The sequence below is a fragment of the Prionailurus viverrinus genome, chromosome C1, assembly GCF_022837055.1.
Source record: "Prionailurus viverrinus isolate Anna chromosome C1, UM_Priviv_1.0, whole genome shotgun sequence".
NCBI classification, from domain to species: Eukaryota; Metazoa; Chordata; class Mammalia; order Carnivora; family Felidae; genus Prionailurus; species Prionailurus viverrinus.
The window spans coordinates 187895979-187916010 of NC_062568.1; the positions used below are offsets into that span (position 1 = coordinate 187895979).

The 20032-nt window shown below is 51.1% G+C and overlaps 2 protein-coding genes across 2 annotated transcripts; both read right to left on the reverse strand.

Annotated features, from left to right (window-relative positions):
• Positions 1-1272: 1272 nt before the first annotated feature.
• On the reverse strand, positions 1273-2073 carry GJB4 (gap junction protein beta 4). The gene has a single exon (XM_047872344.1). The coding sequence runs from the start codon at positions 2071-2073 to the stop codon at positions 1273-1275; it is 801 nt and encodes a 266-aa protein (XP_047728300.1).
• A 2981-nt stretch (positions 2074-5054) lies between these two features.
• Positions 5055-8268, reverse strand: GJB5 (gap junction protein beta 5). Its single transcript, XM_047872121.1, has 2 exons — positions 8136-8268; positions 5055-6084 (listed from the first exon to the last, which is right to left on the reverse strand). The coding sequence occupies exon 2, from the start codon at positions 6055-6057 to the stop codon at positions 5236-5238; it is 822 nt and encodes a 273-aa protein (XP_047728077.1). The 5' UTR covers positions 6058-6084; positions 8136-8268; the 3' UTR covers positions 5055-5235.
• Positions 8269-20032: the final 11764 nt, after the last annotated feature.

The following is a 20032-nucleotide window of genomic DNA, read 5'->3' on the forward strand; positions in this document are numbered from 1 at the left end:
GACTACTCTGTCCCCATGGTGGAAGGGTGGTGGGAAAGGAAGGACAGATTCAGGAGACATTTAGGGTTGGAGTTAGCAGGATGAACTTCACTGGCACTGGCTTATGGGGTGTGAGAGGCTGGGAGACGGGGAGGGCATGAGGGTGTCAGGTCAGCTCCTGGGTGGGACAACTGGGTGGCTGGGGTGCCATTCATGGTCAGGGAGTCGGTGATGTGTGAGGACGGTAGGTGTGGTCAGCATGGGAGCTGCTGACTGGAGGAGGCCTGGGGGCCTCCCGGAGGGTTGTTTCCCTGGGCCGTTGGTGGGGGGCTCTGGCTCTGAGGCAGGTCCATACTGGAGGTGTGATTTGGGGAGGGGTCAAGGTCTGAGTGGTGGGGATGTGGGTGGGAGGATGAGGAAATGTGTGTCTGGTGAAGAGGGGGATTTCCTCAGACTGGAGGCTCTGGGAGGGACCCTGTAGCTCCGATGTTCTCAATTGGTCCGTGGCCTGTGGGGATATCCCTACAGACTCCCATCCTGGGCTCACTCTCAGCACCTTCCCCTCCCTCCCAGCCTTCCCCTGATACCCTCAGGGAGACTCTCTCTCTGAGGAGTGTGATGGGCAGGGTGAGGGAGGCTGGAATGGGGGAGGGGCCGAGGCCTCCTGAACCATGCACATTCACTGCAGGGGCTCCCACTGAAAACTGACCTGTGCTGGGCCCAGGGTCTCCTGGGGTTCCACTCCTCCTGCCTTGGCCAGCTGGTTGCAGAGTCCAGAGACCCCTGGAGCCACCTCTTGGCATTCCTACCACGTCCTGGGGGCACACTCTGTGTGTGTATGTGTGGCATATGTTGTGTGGTGCGTGTGAGTGTGTGTGGTGTGGTGGTGTGTGTGTGTGTGTGTGATGCATCGATGACCTTGGATCTGAGGTTCTGGGGTGCAGGCACCCACTGAATGGTTGTGGCTCCTCTCTGAGGTCCATGGTGAACCCCCCTGACACTTCTACCCGCCACTCCCCACCTGGTCTACAAAATACTGGGAAAATCACATTTATTAAGGTTTTGACATACCCCATTGCCATATACAAAATCCCCACCAGCCGTCAACCTCCCTCCCCCGGGGGCTCAGGACCTAGAGACCAAGCTGCTCTCCAGCACTGGCCCATGGGGGTGCTTCCTGAGCCCCACAACCATCTTCCTCACCTGCCCTGCTGCAGAAAAGAGGCCACTGCCCTGCGGTGGCCTTAGGGAACAGACCATGGACCCGGTGGTCCCAGCCACCAACCTCACAGGTTATGGAAACCCACCTGCATCCAACGTGGCCGACCCGGCCTTCATTAGGACAGAGTTCCCATCTTGGGGGTGCTCTCTCTGGGAGAGGACATATGGGGGGCACGTATCGGGCAGGTGATCCCGGCGCGGAGACCGCTGGCGCTTCGGGTTGAAGGTCTCCAGGCACCTCTTGCCCACCAGGTAGACGACCTCACTGAGGTTGAGCAGGATGCAGATCACAGCTGTGGCCACCATGAAGTAGGTGAAGACCTTCTTCTCCGTGGGTCGGGAGATGTAGCAGTCCACAGTGTGGGGGCAAGGGGACTCGGAGCAGGCCACCACCCGGGGCATGTCGTAGTCCTGGTAGAGGCGGTGGAAGATGTAGAGGAAGGCAGAGTCGACGGCAGCCTTGAAAACAAGACTCAGCAAGTACGTCCACCAGAGCCCGCCCCGCTTCTTGCTGGGGTTGTCATACAGGGACGGGGCGTTGGGGCCGTGCTTCAGGCGGTGTTTCCGCTCCCGCTCCTGGCGGTAGGCGACGTGCATGACCACGAGCAGCGAGGGGCAGGTGACCAGGATGAGCTGCAGGGCCCAGAGGCGCACGTGGGACACGGGGAAGAACTCGTCGTAGCAGACGTTGGGGCAGCCTGGCTGCTTGGTGTTGCAGACGAAGTCCTTTTGCTCGTCGTCCCACACCTCCTCCGCGGCCACCACGTACACCAGCACACGGAAGATGAACACCACCGACAGCCAGATGCGGCCTAGCGCCGTGGAGTACTTGTTGACCCCGCTCAGGAGGCCCTGCAGGGACGCCCAGTTCATGCCGACTGTGTCCTTGCTTCCTCACGTGGACGGTCTACACCGTGAGTGCCCACTCCGGGGTGGGGGCCACGAGGCCTGGGAGAGCCTGGAAATGGGTGCCCTTTATTGAAGGTGCGATTGGCAAAACCCTTTCAGAACCACCTTGTCATCACGTCCTCACCTGCAATGACTTGGTGGTGGTGGTGGTGGGGGGGGTAGGGATGGCTGTTATCCCCATTTCATGGAGTGGGGGGGGGGCAGTGGGTAAACTAAGTCCTAGACAGCCACCTACCCAAGGCCTCCCCCTGCTGGAAATGGTGGAGCTGGTCTTGAACTCCCATCTTCCAGCTCCAAAATCAGGGGATGTTTTATTCTACAGGGTAATGGATAAACGTGAAAGGTAATCATCTTCCATGGATGTGCCTGCCAACTTCTGTGACCCCAAGTTTCTGTGGATAGCATGACTTCTACAGAAACAGGAAGAAGGTTCAGGTTGGATGATTTGCCCTCCTGCCAGCTGTTGGGGCTCGACAGGGGCAGGGGACGAGGGGTGTGTATCATTATCCTCCAGCTTCTAATGAGCACCAACATGAGCCAGGCCCTGTGCTGGGTGTGTTCACATTGGCCTCTTTGATGAACCCCTGAGTGATAACCATCCTCACTGAGAGGCCCAGGGCATCCCCAGCCCGGACATTTCCTCCCACACTAAATAGGCTCTTTGGAGCTGTGGCGGTTTGGCCCCATGCGCCTCCCCTTCCCTGCACCCGTGCGAGCACTGACTGTCCTGACCACAGTGGGTTCCTTTGGAATTCCAACCATTTCGGCTTTAGGGAGGGCCTGGGAAAGGGACAAAGGCAGGATTCTGGCTCGGTCCACCCTTGATCATGTACTTTTTCTCAGGGACACCTGTCTTCTCTGATTGTCAGCCAGGTCTCTCATTATTCCTGGTCGGGCCTCTGTCCGATGTGCTCTGTCCTCCACACCCCCTTATCTGGAGAGCCATCAGGTTCTCTCTCCTGCCCCAGCCCCCCCCCCCCCCCCCCCCCGCATCCCTGACTCAGACCTCACCATCTTCAGAGCTTCTCACCCTGGGACATTTTCTGAATACCCTCCTCTATCTCTCATGGCCGAATGGATCACTGGTGTTCAAATAGCCTGTTTACCTGTCTCCTGCACCAGACTGTCAGCGTCTGGAGGGCAGCCTCTACGCCTGGATCATCTGTTCCCCCAGTACTCAGCACCAGGCCTGGCTCTGTGAGCACACAATAGATGTTTGCTGAACTGAGCAGAAACTCTCTCTTCCTGGTTCCTCCTTTTCTTTGTCTCTTCTTTGGTCCTCTGTCCTCCCTTTGGTCTGGCAGGATGTCCCCTCCCCTCCTTGGGGCTTCCCTGGGGTTTCTCCAGGGATCCTCTGTCCTCTTTCTTCCTCCCAGGAGCCCAACCTGTAGCCTGAGTTCACGAGGTTCCTCAGCCCACCTGGTCCCTGCTTCCCAGCCCCCTCTCCGGCCCGATTGGGTCCTCACCTTTCTTGGGTCTAGCAGCCACTCTCTGGTCCCTGGGCTGGTCTGTGTGCCTGAGGGCCTCCCAGAGGCAGCTTTTGTTCCTCACTCCTCTTCGGGGTGGAGCTTTCTGAGCCAATGAGCCAAGGGAGAGTGAGCGGGTGGGCCGGCGGGCGGACTTCCTCGGGCACATATTCAGAGCAAACACCTGTGTGGCTCTTCTCCCCTGGCCCACGCCTTCTCTCCAGCCTGGATGGGCATGGCTGGGTCTGGCTCCCTGGGCTGGCAGGTATGTAGGTGGAACTGTTGGAGGGGGGGAGGCAGTGCAGGAGCCTTGTATTCTCATGTCAGGGCCCAGGTCAGCCCCAACGCTAGCCCCTGTCTGTTGCTCCTAGCCCCTTCCAGTTGCCTTATTGCCCCTAGTCCCTCTGTCCCCAGGCCTCTCTCTTGCCCTTTTCGGAAGCACGGGTCTGGGGTCCTCAGCAGGTGGTATATGTGGAGAGAGGCAACCTTGATTCAGCCCAGGATCACGTTGCACCCAGGTGGAGACGTTTCTGGGGACTAGAGCTTGGGCTGCTGGTGAGCTGTGTGGGGGTGGGAGGGACGGATTCTGGTTTTTCAGACAAGGATACCGCTGCTCGGGTGGAGACAAGGAATGCAGGCCAGCAGCATGGAACGTCCCAGCTGGCATGGGGCCAGGCATAGCCTCCCTGTCTGTCTCCGTAGACCTGGGTCCCTGGGGAAGGCCTGCAGGGAAGTCAGGGTCCTCCTGGGTGGGGGCTGCAGAGGGGCCTTGGGCCTGTGTCCTTTCTGACTGTCCCAGTGGCTGGGATAGTGAGGATTAATGTGCAGCCAGGGAGGGGCTCTTCTGCTTGATTTCCCACAAGCATTTATTGAGCACTTCCTAATACCAATGATTAACATTTATGTGGCCTCTTACAGCTGGCTTACCCCATCCACAGCCATGAGCTCATCCAGCACCCCCCAGCCCCTCCAGGCTCCACGTTATTATTAACCCACTTTAGAGAGGAGCTGAAGTCACTTTTCCAGAGTCCCGGTGGAACATGGGTTCGAATGCAAGTGTTCTGACTCAAAAGTTCACGAACTTTCCATTGCAACACACACGTCCCCACGTGCTAAGCCCCATTATGTTTGCAGACAGCCCTTGGGCTTAAATTTGCAACTGGGGATAAAGGCTTGTCTTGAGCTTGAGCAATTGGCATGACCCCCAGGAGTGCTGGGGACTTTTTCTGGGGGAGGGGACGGCTCCTCCCCCTGGCTGGTTCAAGTCCAGCCCTTTGCAGGGGCAAGAGACGTTGACCCAGTGATCTGACAGGGGTCACAAAGGATGAAGAAACGAAGCAGGGCTCGAAGCAAGTGGAGGAATTGACTTTTATTAAACCTTGACCGTGGGCGCCCCCCCACAGATGGCACTGGCACATCCATTCTCTAAATAAACCCCTCCTCACGGCAACAACCCAGCGAGGTGGGCTTCACCTCCAATTTACACAGAAAGAAACTAAGGTTCAGTGTGGAGGGGTAACCTTCCCGAGGCCCCGCAGTAGGGGGCAGGTGCAGGATGCCCCCTCCTACCTGCCCCTGCTTGCAGCTCAGCTCCCCCGCCCCCAAGGCTGCACCCATGGGAGATGCCGGGCCCTTTCCAACAGGCTTGACCAGGGCGCTCTCACAGCATGGTCTTCTTCACATGGTCTCGAGGGCGGTCTGGTAAGAGAGGAGGGTGAGAGTCCGAGCCCAGAAAGATGAGGTCGCCTGAGAGGAGGTCGTCTTCCTTGTAGGAAGAGGTGGGACAGTCTGGGCGATGGCCTCCGCCCGTGGCCCTGGCTCTCTTCGCTGCCAGGCCCTCACGGCATCTCTTGCTCACCAGGTAGGCCAGCTCCACGAGGTTGAGCAGGATGCAAATGGCGGCCGTGACCACCATGAAGAGAGTGAAGATGTTCTTCTCTGAGGGCTTGGAGATGAAGCAATCCACTGTGTTGGGACACGGAGCTGCGTGGCACTTGACCACATGAGGGAGGGTGTATTTGGGGTAGAACGAGTGGAACACATAGAGGAAGGCGGTATCCACGCCGGCTTTGAACACCAGGCTGCAGACGTAGGTCCACCAGAGCCCACCCCGCTTCTTGCCGGGGTTCAGGTAGAGGTGCCCGCCATCCTCCCCCACTGCCTCTCGGTGCTTCTTCTCCCGAGCCTCCCGGTAGGCGACGTGCATGACCACGAGCAGCGAGGGGCAGGTCACCAGGATGAGCTGCAGGGCCCAGAGGCGCACGTGGGACACGGGGAAGAACTCGTCAAAGCAGACGTTGGAGCAGCCCGGCTGCTTGGTGTTGCAGTCAAAATCCTTGTGATCGTCACTCCACACTCGCTCAGCCGTCACCAGGTACACCAGCACGCGGAAGATGAAGACCAGAGACAGCCAGATTCGCCCAAAGGCAGTGGAGTACTTGTTGACCCCACTCAGGAGCCCCTCGAAGATCCCCCAGTTCATGGTGGACCCAGCTGTTGGCTGCTACTGCTGAGAAATGATAAGAATTCCCCACATGTATAGAGCACTCACTCTGAGCACCTTATAGAAATACTGTATATCATCTGTATTTAATTCTCATAGCCACAGAGGAGCTAGGTTCTATTATTGTCCCCATTTTGCAGATGAAGGAAACTGAGGTTTGGGGGTTATGCAGATTGCACAACTATTAGGTGCAGAGCTGGGATTTGAGCCCAGCTAATTCAATCCAGAACCCAACACTTATCCATAAAAGTGCATGAAGGTGGTCCAGGGAGTCAGTCTTTCCTCCCAGGGCCCCGAGATTCTGGTCTTACAGTCCTGCAGAATGAAGGTTTAAGTAGGTGGACACTCTGCCCTTTCCCTCTGTCCTGACCCTGGCCCTCCTCCTCAGGGGGCCGAGCCTCAGGAAGACTTCTCTCCTTTTGAGCCCGCTCTCTCCTTTTAGCCCCTCCGAAGGGGAACCCGGTCTTTGCCCTTTCCTTGGCTTGCGGGACTGGGCTGGAGAGGCTGCTGGAAACTTGTCCCCAGACTGCCATCTGTAAATACCCAGGCAATGTCTTGCTGGAAAGCAGCTCACTAGAAGCAAGGCCAATGACAATCCAGCTGAAAGATAAAGTAGGGGACAATGGTTCTCTTTATCCAATGGCCTTCCTAGAGTAGCCTGGTATGCTGTAGTTTGGATTCCCAAACTGGAGTTCCATGGAATCCTGTCCATAGTTTGGCAACAGGAGTAGTGAGAGAAAAGGATTCTGTGTTCAAGAAAGGTAGGCAAACACAGGTTCAGCAAAGTTAAATAGGTCCCTTTACTTGACCATGCTAATACGTTTACGCTGTGAGTCTCCAAAAGGGGGACGAAATATGTAGCATTGCCCAAACTCCTTTGACCACAGAACCTTTTTTTTTTTTTTTTTTTTTTTTAAATCATCTTATGGAGCAGTCTTGTCAACACAGCAAAATGGGAAATTCTGCTCTGGTCAGTTTCACTGGTGAGTTCAGCGTGATAAACACACAGGTATCAGATTTAACTCCGTTTAGGGAGTATGACTGCCCTTCTGAGTGTGTGGTGTCCACTTGATCTCTTGGAGTTCTTCTGCCTGGTTCCTGGGTTGGGGGGTGGTTCCCTGAGACCCATGTACTGTGGTCTCACCTGCTGGGATCCCCAAGGACCTCAGGGAGACTGCACAGCCTCTTGCTGTGAGGGGTTCCTGGTACCCTTTCCAGCGCTGGTCTAGGCACTGGGCATTGCCCTGTCCTGCCTGTGGGATCTGTTAGAGATGGGCAGGGTAGTGATAACAGCCAACAGTTATAGGGTGTTTATGCAACACCAGGCACTGTTCTGAGCACTTTGCACGAACCAATATAGTATGAAAGGGTATGCTATTTTTTATTGCCAATTTGCGGATGAGTAAAGTGGAGCACAGAGAGGTTAATTAATTTGCTCATATTTGCACATCTGGGAAGCAGCAGAGCTGGGATTTGAATTGCACTCTGGGGCCTGGACCCCTTTCCCTAAGCTGCAGGAAAGGGGTCTGTGCCCGTCCTCTCCTCCACGAGGTGGACGTCAGGTTAGGGAGGCTGGAGGCGTCTCTGCTCCCACCCTGTCTCCTACCCTGTCTCTCTACTCTTCTGTCTATACCACCTACCACTTGGTAGTGAATCATCAACTTATCTTTGCTCGGTCCTGCCTAAGGTGGGAGGAACTCCTGGCAGCCTGACAGGGAACAGCCAAGGAGGCTCCAGCCCTTAGTCCCCAGAGGCTTCTGGCCCAGCCCACCTAGGGTGTGGTGGGGTGGGGCTTTGCAAGCCCAGGCAGAGTCTCTTCGCTTGCTCAGCTTCTGGCACCCCTGTGAGCCCCTCTCCCACTTGGTCCCTGGCTCCTGCCTCTGCTCAGCTGGGAAGAGCTGAAAGAACCCAGAGCAGTGGAGGGAGGAGCCCTCTGTTCCTCTCCCACCAGAACCCAGGGTGGCGAATACGTCCAGGCTGCCTCCCTCGCCTCTCCATCAGAGATGTCTCCCTCTGCCAGGTACACCAAGGGTCCATCTGGACACAGGTGGCCTTACCTGAGTGGCTACTCCTCAACAGTCCTGGAAGCTGGCAGTCGGAGGCAGCTGGAACTCATGTCAGAACCAGGGAGGGTGTTTGGGGCAGCGCCTTCCTGGGACGGAGCCTGCAGAGTCCGCAGGCAGCTGGGTGTGCCGCTGGCCTGGGAGGAGGCGGAGCTGTACGTGGCACTGCCATTGGCTGGGCCCCAGCCTCCCCAGACTGCCTCTGAGGAGGCCCAGAAACTTAAGGGTTCATGGTTCACTCTTCCTTGGGTGCTGAGCCCAGAATCCTGGCATCCTCTTAGGGTAGAGCCACAGGTCCACTCTGAACCTCGGCTTGTCCACTCATCCTTGGCCTTGTGTGCGAGGACCTGAGGTCCGTCCTGACTTCTCATCCTTCTCCAGAAATGCCCCATGCTGCTTCTTGGGACTCTACAGGCTGCTCTCTGGCCTTCCATCCTATGGCTTCAGTTACCTTCGGAAGCACAGTGACTCCCAAACACTGTCTCCAGCCCAAATGCTTTGCCCCATCCCTTGCTCACCCTTGGATGCCCTTCCCTCGCTCTTCGCATTGCCTGGTACTCCTCCAAGAAGCCTTCCCTGACTATGCCGTTCCAGGTGGCTTAGGGCCTCATCTCTGGGCTTCCACGGCCTTGAACTTCCACATCATCGTAGCTGTATTGGAATAGTTGATCTTAACTGAGCTGGTTCCAAGTAGGACCTGTCTGTTAAATAAACAAATCAATCCACATCAACAGACAGTTTTAGGGACCTGTGAGCAGGACATAAAGCAGACAAGCCCCTGACCTCCAGGAACTCACCAACTTGGCCTTGATTACCAGCTGATAAGACCAGTACCAGCTGCACAGCCTCTCATGACTGCCAAGAGGCCATGGGACAGGTTTCGGGGCCCAGTCTCCCCTTCTCCACCATCCTGTGCCTGCTGGAATCCAGTTCAGTCATTACACCCCTACCCTGGGTGCATGAGGGATTGTGCAAAAGGCTACCCCCTCCCCAACACACACACATACACAGAACCCCCCACCCCCAACACTGCATTCAATAGCCTTTCCACCAACCCTTGTTTTATTATTATTTTTTAAAGTTTATTTATTTATTTTGAGGGAGCTAGTGAGCACACATGCATCTCTGGGCCTCACACCCCTGCATCTGGAATCTCACGCCCTCTGGATTTGATTTTCACTTCTAGTACTTTTATTTATTTTTTATTAAAAAAAATGTTTATTCATCTTTGAGAGAGAGAGAGAGACAGAGTGCAAGCAGGGGAGGGGCAGAGAGAGACGGAGACACAGACTCTGAAGCAGGCTCCAGGCTCTGAGCTGTCAGCACAGAGCTTGATGTGGGGCCAAACTCACGGATCACGAGATCTTGACCTGAGCTGAAGTTGGATGCTTAATTGACTGAGCCACCCAGGTGTCCCAACCTCTGGTACTGTTAGACCTGGGAAATTTCCCTATTCTCCAAAGTACAATGAGACTTTTTTTTTTTTTTTTTTTCCCCATGGGGAGTGTCCTTGGAGGCAGTGAGCACAATGCAGTACAGTGACTGAACATAGGGTGCGTGGCCGGAATCCCACTTCTGCCTCGTCCCCTCTATGTGATGCCTCAGTTTCTTATCTGCATAGTGAGACAGTAAGATCGCCTACCTGGTAGGGTTGGTGCACTGATTAACCCAGCTAACCGAGGCACGGTGCTAGAACAGTGCCTGGCACAAAGGAAGCCCTCTTTAGGACTACCCCTGATGCGTGTGAACTGATCTGGCCCCACACGCCTGGCACAGGGTGGGCACTCACAAAAAGTGACTTCCTCCCTTTTCCTTAATCCTATGCCTTTTCTCTCCAAGATGGAGGGGAGGCAAAGAAGGGAGGGGGAGACAGGCATACCAGAGGAAACCTCATGTGGACGAGTGCTGTCTTTGGGTTAAAAATGCAAAACCTGGGGGAGGCACAAATAGCACAGGTCTACAGCAAGCACAGTGCAGCCCCACATGTACACACACACACGCACACACACACACACAGAGGCCACACTTACACGGGGCAGTGCTTTGTTTTGTTTGCTGCTCTACCCCTGGTGCCTAGAATGGTGCCTCGTACCAAGTTAGGCCTCATTTATGTTTACTGAATGAATGATGTCTGAAATTCATGCACCCTGCAAAAATTCACACACATCTCCGTCTCCCTCTACGTTCTTCCCGCCAAATGATTTCCAAGTCCAGGAGAGGGAGACACACGGATGGATCAGGTACAACATTGTGAGAAGTGCTATGAGGGACATACAACAGAGAAGGGAGCGTCACATTCTGCCAGAGGGAGATCCGGACAAGGTAACATTTAAGTTGGATCTTGAAGGATGTGTAGGAGTTCACCAAGAGGAGCCGAGGAGGAGAGGCCTCCGAGGCAGAGGGCCCAGAGTATGCAAAGGAGCTCCGTGAAAGATGATAGAAGACCTTTAGAGAGTGGACTGGGTGGGGGGCTGTGGGAGCACCAGAAGACACCTGGAAGGTTGGCAAGGGCAGTCTGGACCCTGAAAGACCCTGGAACACCGTGCTGAAAAGTTTGGATTTACCTTGTGTGCGGAGGGAGGCATGAGGGAGGGAAGGAAGCTACACGGTCATACCGGTATAGTTGATTCTCATTATTTGTGGTACTTACGTTCTGTAAAGTCACCGCAAACACTGAATTAGCAAATACTGAAACTTTGCCAGTGGGGGAAATGCAGTGTCAGGTTCTGCCAGGTTCTGTCCGCATTTTCATCAGCTGATCAATACCTAACCTTGTTTTATGTGTTTCTTCTTAAAGACACCTTATTTAATATATATTGTTGAATCATTAACGTTAACCTCGTGGCCAAAAGCACTGTAACTCGCGGAATGAAGCTCATCGAACCGCCATGTGTTTTCTCCCTAAGGCTCCACATAGCCCGCCTGAGCTTAGGAACTGGCCAGCACTTCAGTGTTACCCTCGGGGGCCAGTTTAAACAGCAAAACCACCAACAGCGTCAGCTGGGGACATGCAAGTCGGGGACTCAAATTTTTGGCTGCCCTGGTTACGTCCACGAATGACTATGAAAGCACCGAGTGTATTGATTTCGTGGGGGGGGGGGTGTTAAACAAATACATTTTAGTGAATAGACGAACTCATAAATATGGAATCTGTGAATAATAAGGATCGACTATGTGTTTAGAAAGCTCCCTCTGTTTGAGAGAAGAAGCACGCGGGACTGGTAAGTTATTGCAATTGATTTAGGCAAGAGAGGAGCCAGAGGGATGGATTTGGGAAGCAGTTGATGAGTACAGCCAGCACTGCCTGTATGGGTTCTGACTGGATGCAGGGGGCAGGTAGGAGGAAGACCCCAATGGTTCCCAGGTTGCTTGTGTTAGTGATTGGCAGGTGGTGGGTTCGCTGTTGGAGGTAAGGAACATAGGAGGAAAAGCAGGCTGTCTGGTGGGGGTGGGGGAGGGAAGGGGATGCACAGGTTCTTCCCAGATGATCAGGAGTTAGTGAGGTCAGTGCTCCACGTGGAGGACAGCCATGTGGACTGTCCACAGCCAGCAGCTGGCCCCAAGGAGGTGATGGGAGCCCCAGAGGGTGGCCTTGGAGTGCGTGCTGGGTGACAAGAGAAGAGGGTCCAGGCAGAGCTCTGGGGAGCACTGACATTTTAGGAAGCAGGTGAGAAACAGCGTTGTCTGTGGAAGGCTAAACCAGGGCAAGCAGGGGAGGATGTATGTCATGAAAGTGCGATACAGGAAACCCACCTGCAGAGAGGCCAGTTGAGGTCCCTGGTGACTTTTGGCAGAATAGTTCAGCAGGGCTGTGGTGACACAGGCTAGAAGGCAGTGGGTGGGGAAAGCAGAGACTGAACCTTTTCGGGAAGCTTGCAGGGGAAAAAGGCAGGGCCGATGCATCAGAGCTGAAGAAGGGTTTCCTTCCTTCCAGGGAGAGGGGAGGAGGCTGGAGGGCCATTTGCCCTGCAAATGGTTAATGCGTTCTATCTGTCATCCTTTCTCTTACTCTTCTCTTTCCTGGTTCTCTGGCCCTACTCGCATGTCCCCCGGTCCTCAGCCAGGGCATTCGTGACTCTCCTCATCATCTTTGACATGTCCTTCCGGTTCGGAGGGACCCTTCCCTGAGCCCTAACTTCAGGAGACAGTCTTGGCCTCCCTGTGGGGAGGTACCCTGTGGGGTCAGCTCACCTGTTTCCTGTTTCTTGCCTGTTCTCCCTGTTAATGGGTATGGGGTGGGTGGGAGCTGGACTCCCTTCTGGACACCAGCCACCTCCCAGGCTCCCTTCTAAATGCAGCAGACAAAGGGCAGTATAGGCACTGTGGCCTGACACCCCGTTGATGACTATTGAAACCCCTGTTCCCAAATGAGAGTAAAGTTTTGGTCCTTTTGACAAGGGAAGTCAGCCTGGGGGCCAAGGTGGTGTCCATTCCCTGTCCCCAGGAGAGGTGGAAAAGCTGGAAAATGGGGTAATAATGTCAGCTTCATTATTGAACACCTCCTCTGTGCCAGAAACTAGGCCAAATGCTCTACGTGCACCAAACACATAAATGCAAGTCATGTTAAAAAAAAAATCTGTTCAAGACCTTTCAGTGGCTCCCACTGTCTTGACATAAAGTCTCATATTGCTAATATGGTAATGCCCTGCACGATGAGGCTTCTGCTACCCTTTGTTCTGAGCCTCTTCCCTTCTATCTTTGTGCTCCAGCCACATTGGCCTTCTCTCACTTTCTAGAACACAGGAATCTCTTTCCCACCTCAGGGCCTTTGCACGTGCCTTAATGATCTTTCCTCATTTTCCCTGAGCTAGCATCACTTCAAGTTCCAGATCTTGATTTAAATGTCCCTCTCAGAAAAGCCTCTCTTGACCCCTGAAACTAGATCAGGTTCTCTGTCACCCATTCTTTTGGCACCTGCTTCTCCTTTGTGACTGTGTCACAACTGCACTTGTAGTTGGGAAGTGCCTGTGTATTTCATGTCCTCTCCTCCTTTTGAGTGCCGTCTTCAAAAGGACAGACACAGAGGTTGGGCCATGGGAATCATGCTCATTCTTGTCTCTACCATCTGGCACAGCCCCTGGCCCGTAGTAGCTGCCTAATGAGCGATTGATAATGAGTGAATGAATGAATGAATGTTTCTGTTTATCAAGAGTAAAGGAGCCACGAGCCTTGCTGAATCTTTGAGCAGAAGCATGTTGCCAAGATGCTGTTTTAAGAGTATGGGTTCTGGAGTCAGGCGGCCCAAATTCCCACCCAACTCTCCTGCTTACCCAGCTCTTACTGGCTTCCAACCTGGGCAATTTTCTTAGCCCCTCTGGGCCTTACTTTCTCCATCTGGAACACAGAGACCACTATAGTATCCATCTTGTAGGGTTGCTGTGAGGGTTAGATGAATAAAAATATACAAAACGTGTGTGCCTGGCACATCATAAATACCTCATAAATGCAAGATGCTGTTGTTCACTGCGAGGATCCCTATCTGGGAGAAAGGCCGAGCTGATACTGCTCTCTGATCTCTTTCCCTCACTATTTGGTGGCAGTCTTTAGAGGAGCCTGTCTCAACTAGTTGAGGGGGAATGGGGGAAGTAAACAGCCATGTGGACCTCAGCGGTCCAATCCTTCACCACCACTGAAAGGATACAGGGATGCACAGGTCAGGTTCCTGTCCTGTATTTGCTTGTGACCTTGAGGGAATGGAGGAGACCCATTCCTGTAGTTCTGGGGGAAGGGCAGGGCCCAGCCCCTGGGAGAGCTTCTTCTGCAGCCGATCTGCCTCTATCTCAGGGCCTGGGCTGGCTTAGCGGGAGAGCCTGCTCCTGTGCTGGAGAAGCTTCGCTTTCTTCTGGAAATGGAAAGCTTGTGGCAAGACTTCCCGACTGTTCCTTGGCAGAATGATGGGTGCTGTGGTATGGCAGGAGTCTAGGAAGGAGGTAGGGGTGCAAGGGTGGGAGGCAGGCAGGGCGGAGAAGAGGCAGAGCTGGGAAGCGGGGGAGGGCTGTGCAACAGATGGAACCCAAACCGCCCTGGGTTCAAATCCCACTTCTGCTCCCTAGGCATGTCCAAACCCACTCTCCTTTCCCAGCCTTAGTCCCTGTTCTGTGTGTGTTGTGGCAGGTGACAGAGCTGTTATGGGAGAGACAGCAGGGCCTATGGAAAGCATAGGAATGATGGTTGGTATGCTCCCCACCCTTCTCTTCTCCCCTGCTCTGAAGGCTGTCGCTAGCCAGTTGGGAGGGTGGACATTCTTGTCTTACCTTCCTGGAGCCCCCGGTGGGCATGGCATTCATCGTCATGCTCTTCCCTGATGACCTTCTCTTCCTGAGCCCCTGGAGCCACTCCACCAGTCTGCCTCTGCTCCCAAGCTCAGCCTGAGGCTGGGGGTCAGGGGGTGGGGGCTGGAGCTGGCCCGCCCCTTGGTCTCTCTCTACTATCTCTGAGTGTCTCTGAGGCTCTGGGTGGGCTGGGTCATGGCAGCACTGACTCCCCCCGTCTGCCTCCCCATCGCTCCAGTCAGCCTGACAGTAACACTGGGGAGATGGTCCCCATCGCCTAGTGCCCTGTGACCACAGCAGCTTGTCTCAGTTTCCTGTGAGGATTTTTTTTTTTTAAGGTTAAAAAAATTTTTTTTTTTTGAGAGAGAGAGTGTGTGAGCCTGGGAAGGACAGAGAGAGAAAATCCTAAGCAGGCTCCGCACAGGTGTGCAGAGCCCGATATGGGGCTCAAACTCACAAACCATGAGATCATGACCTGAGCTCAAACCAAGAGTCAGAGGCTCCACAGACTGAGCCACCCAGGTGGCCCCCCACAACCTCGCCCCAAGCATCCAAGGGCCAGGGACCTCCCTTTGGGCTCTGGCAGGAATGCCCTGCACCTATGGTCAGTGATGGTTTTAAAGTTTGTTTCCTCAAGTAGTGAGTACACGTAGCACATGCTGTCAGTGCCCTCTGCGTGTCTCCTTGGCCTGCTCTGTGTTGGCGATTAAGAGGACTGTGCAAAGCTCGGTGATTTACAGTAGGCAGGCCAACGTCCCATGGCCAGCACCTGCCGCCCTGCCTGGCGCTGTCTGGGCTTCTGGGGCCCCTGCTTATGATGGGGTGGCTGGAAGTACCCCCAAATTGGCACCTCACCGGAGTAGCCCTCAACCAATGACTGATGGAAATTAGGGAATAAATCCTCCAACTTCCACCCCCTTTGGTTGAGGTAACTGTGAGGCTCAAGTCCTACTCTTTCCCAGAGGTCCCCAGCGGGATTAATCTCACTTGCCCAAGGAAGCAACTCACTCAATCACCTGCCCTTCACCAGCTTCCTTTCCTTCTTGGCCTCACTTCCCATTCCCATGCTGATATTTCCTGGGATCACCTCCCCAACAAACAACTTGCACATAAATCCTCATCCTCAGGCCTGGCTTTTGGGAGAGCGCTAAGTAAGACATCTCTTGTCTGTACATACAGCACTTCCTGGGGAATCCCCGTTCTCCAACCAGCCACAATCTCCCCACAGGGCTTGCTGTCTTGTTGAGCGTTGGTTGGCCCAGGGCTGGGACCGGCCCGAGTTGAGCTAATCAGTCATAGGTACCTTGCTCTGTTGATTGGCCCAGTGCGACCACAGACACAAGCTGAGCTGCTAAGCGTCCTTCCCAGGGGCATTTGAACACAGGACAGGGGCAGTGTCCATCTGATGATAAACACAGAGATGTTCTGGATCTGCTGGTGGAAGCAGCAACAAGTGAGAAGCAAGTGAGTTCTGGGAAAGGCCTTTGCACCCCAGCTCCCTTAGCCGGTGGAGCCCAGCCACATTGTTTCCCTTCCTGCAGGCACAGAGCTACTACATGGTCCCTTTTCCAGAGCAGGTTTTTTTTGTTTTTTGTTTTTTGTTTTTTTGTGTGTGGGTAAGATTTTGTTTTTAATTTAATTTTGTTTTTTAAAAATTTACATCCAAATTAGTTAGCATATAGTGCAACAATGATTTCAGGAATAGATTCCTTCGTGCCCCTAACCCATTTAGCCCATCCCCCTTCCCACAACCCCTCCAGTAACCTGTTTGTTCTCCATATTTATGAGTCTCTTCTGTTTTGTCCCCTTTCCTGTTTTTATATTATTTTTGTTTCCCTTCCCTTATGTTCATCTGTTTTGCCTCTTAATGTCCTCATATGAGCGAAGACATGTGATTTTTGTCTTTCTCTGACTGACTAATTTCCCTTAACATAATACCCTCCAGTTCCACCCACGTAGTTGTAAATGGCAAGATTTCATTCTTTTTGATTGCCGAGTAATATTCCATTGTATGTATATGTGTATATATATATATATATATATGCCACATTTTCTTTATCCATTCATCCATCGATGGACATTTGGGCTCTTTCCATATTTTGGCTATTGTTAATAGTGCTGCTATAAACATTGGGGTGCATGTGCCCCTTCAAAACAGCATACCTGTATCCCTTGGATAAATACCTAGTAGTGCAATTGCTGGGTCATAGGGTAGTTCTATTTTTCGTTTTTTGAGGAACCTCCATACTGTTTTCCAGAGTGGCTACACCAGCTTGCATTCCCACCAACAATGCAAAAGAGATCCTCTTTCTCCGCATCCTCGCCAACATCTGTTGTTGCCTGAGTTGTTAATGTTAGCCATTCTGACACGTGTGAGGTGGTATCTCATTGTGGTTTTGATTTGTATTTCCCTAATGATGAGTGATGGTGAGCATTTTTTCATGTGTTGGTTGGCCATCTGGATGTCTTCTTTGGAGAAGTGTCTATTCACGTCTTTTGCCCATCTCTTCACTGGATTATTTGTTTCTTGGGTGTTGAGTTTGATAAGTTCTTTATAGATTTTGGATACTAACCCTATATATTCTGTCAGTTGCCTTTTAGTTTTGCTGATTGTTTCCTTTGCTGTGCAGAAGCTTTTTATTTTGATGAAGTCCCAGTAGTTCATTTTTGTTTTTGTTTCCCTTGCCTCCGGAGACGTGTTGAGTAAGAAGTTGCTGTGAGCAAGATCAAAGAGGCTTTTGCCTGCTTTCTCCTCGGGCATTTTGATGGCTTCCTGTCTTACATTTAGGTCTTTCATCCACTTTGAGTTTATTTTTGTGTAAAGTCTAAGAAAGTGGCCCAGGTTCATTCTTCTGCATGTCGCTGTCCAGTTTTCCCAGGGCCACTTGCTGAAGAGGCTGTCTTTTTTCCATTGGATACTTTTCCCTGCTTTGTCTAAGACTAGTTGGCTATACATTTGTGGGTCAATTTCTGGGTTCTTTATTCTGTTCCGTCGATCTGGGTGTCTGTTCTTGTGCCAGTAGCATACTGTCTTGATGATTACAGCTTTGTAGTATAGCTTGAAGTCTGGGATTGTGATGCCTCCTGCTTTGGTTTCCTTTTTCAAGATTGCTTTGGCTATTTGGGGTCTTTTCTGGTTCCATACAAATTTTAGGATTATTTGTTCCAGCTCTGTGAAGAATGGTGGTGTTACTTTGATAGGGATTGCACTGAACATGTAGATTGCTTTGGGGAGTATTGACATTTTAACAATATTTGTTCTTCTTATCCAGGAGCATGGAATCTTTTTCCATTTTTTTGTGTCTTCTTCAATTTCTTTCATAAGCTTTCTATAGTTTTCAGTGTATAGATTTTTCACCTCTTTGGTTAGATTTATTTCTAGGTATTTTATGGTTTTTTGTGCAACTGTAAATTGGATTGATTCCTTGATTTCTCTTTCTGTCGCTTCATTGTTGGTGTATAGGAATGCAACCGATTTCTGTGCATTGATTTTATATCCTGCAACTTTGCTGAATTCATGAATCAGTTCTAGCAGTTTTTTGGTGGAATCTTTTGGGTTTTCCATACAAAGTATCCCGTCACTTGCGAAGAGTGAAAGTTTGACCTCCTCCTGGCCGATTTAGATGCCTTGTACTTCTTTGTGTTGTCTGATTGCAGAGGCTAAGACTTCCAATGCTATGTTGAATAACAGTGGTGAGAGTGGACATCCCTCTCTTGTTCCTGACCTTAGGGGGAGAACTCTCAGTTTTTCCCCATTGAGGATGATATTAGCATTGGGTCGTTCATATATGGCTTTTATGATCTTGAGATATGATCCTTCTATCCCTACTTTCTTGAGGGTTTTTATCAAAAAAGGATGTTGTATTTTGTCAAATGCTTTCTCTGCATCTATTCAGAGGATCATATGGTTCTTGTCCTTTCTTTTATTGATGTGATGAATCACATTAATTGTTTTGTGGATATTGAACCAGCCCCACACCCCAGGTATAAATCCCACTTGGTTGTGGTGAATAATTTCTTTAATGTATTGGTGGATCCAGTTGGCTAATATCTTGTTGAGGATTTTGCATCCATGTTCATCAGGGAAATGGGTATATAGCTCTCCTTTTAGTGGGGTCTCTGTCTGGTTTTGGAATCAAGGCAATGCTGGCTTCATGAGAAAGAGTTTGGAAGTTTTCCTTCCATTTCTAATTTTTGGAACACCTTCAAGAGAATGTTAACTCTTCCTTAAATGTTTGGTAGAATTCCCCTGGAAAGCCATCTGGCCCTGGCCTCTTGTTTTTTGGCAGATTTTTGATTACTAATTTGATTTCCTTACTGGTTATGGGTCTGTTCAAATTTTCTATTTCTTCCTGTTTCAGTTTTGGTAGTGTATATGTTTCTAGGAATTTGTCCATTTCTTCCAGATTGCCCATTTTATTGGCATATAATTGCTCATAATATTCTCTTATTATTGTTTTTATTTCTGTTACGTTGGTTGTGATCTCTCCTCTTTCATTTTTGATTTTATTTATTTGGGTCCTTTCCTTTTTCTTTTTGATCAAACTGGCTAGTGGTTTATCAATTTTGTTAATTCTTTCAAAGAACCAGCTTCTGGTTTCATTGATCTGTTCTACTGGTTTTTTTGGTTTTGGTAGCATTAATTTCTGCTCTAATCTTTATTATTTCCTGTCTTCTGCTGGTTTTGGGTTTTATTTGCTGTTCTTTTTCCAGCTCCTTAAGGCATAAGGTTAGGTTGTGTATCTGAGATCTTTCTTCCTTCTTTAGGAAGGCCTGGATTGCTATATACCTTCCTCTTATGACCACCTGTGTTGCGTCCCAGAGGTTTTGGGTTGTGGTGTTATCATTTTCATTGACTTCCATATAGTTTTCAATTTCCTCTTTAACTGCTTGGTTAGCCCATTCATTCTTTAGTAGGATGTTCTTCAGTCTCCAAGTATTTGTTACCTTTCTGAATTTTTTCTTGTGGTTGATTTCGAGTTTCATAGCGTTGTGGTCTGAAAATATGCACGGTATGATCTCGATCTTTTTGTACTTACATAGGGCTGATTTGTGTCCCAGTATATGGTCTATTCTGGAGAACATTCCATGTGCACTGGAGAAGAATGTATATTCTGCTTTAGGATGAAATGTTCTGAACCTATCTGTTAAGTCCATCTGGTCCAATGTGTCATTCAAAGCCATTGTTTCCTTATTGATTTTTTAAATTAGATGATCTGTCCATTGCTGTGAGTGGGGTGTTGAAGTCTCCTACTATTATGGTATTACTATCGATGAGTTTATGTTTGTGATTAATTGATTTATATATTTGGGTGCTGCTGCATTTGGCGCATAAATATTTATAATTGTTAGGTCTTCTTGGTGGATAGACCCTTTGATTATGCTATAATGCCCTTTTTCATCTCTTGTTACAGTCTTTATTTTAAAGCCTAGATTGTCTGATATAAGTATGACTACCCCGGCTTTCTTTTGTTGACCATTAGCATGATAGATGGTTCTCCATTCCCTTATTTTCAATCTGAAGGTGTCTTTAGGTCTAAAGTGGGTCTCTTGTAAACAGCATATAGATGGATCTTATTTTCTTATCCATTCTGTTACCCTATGTCTTTTGATTGGAGC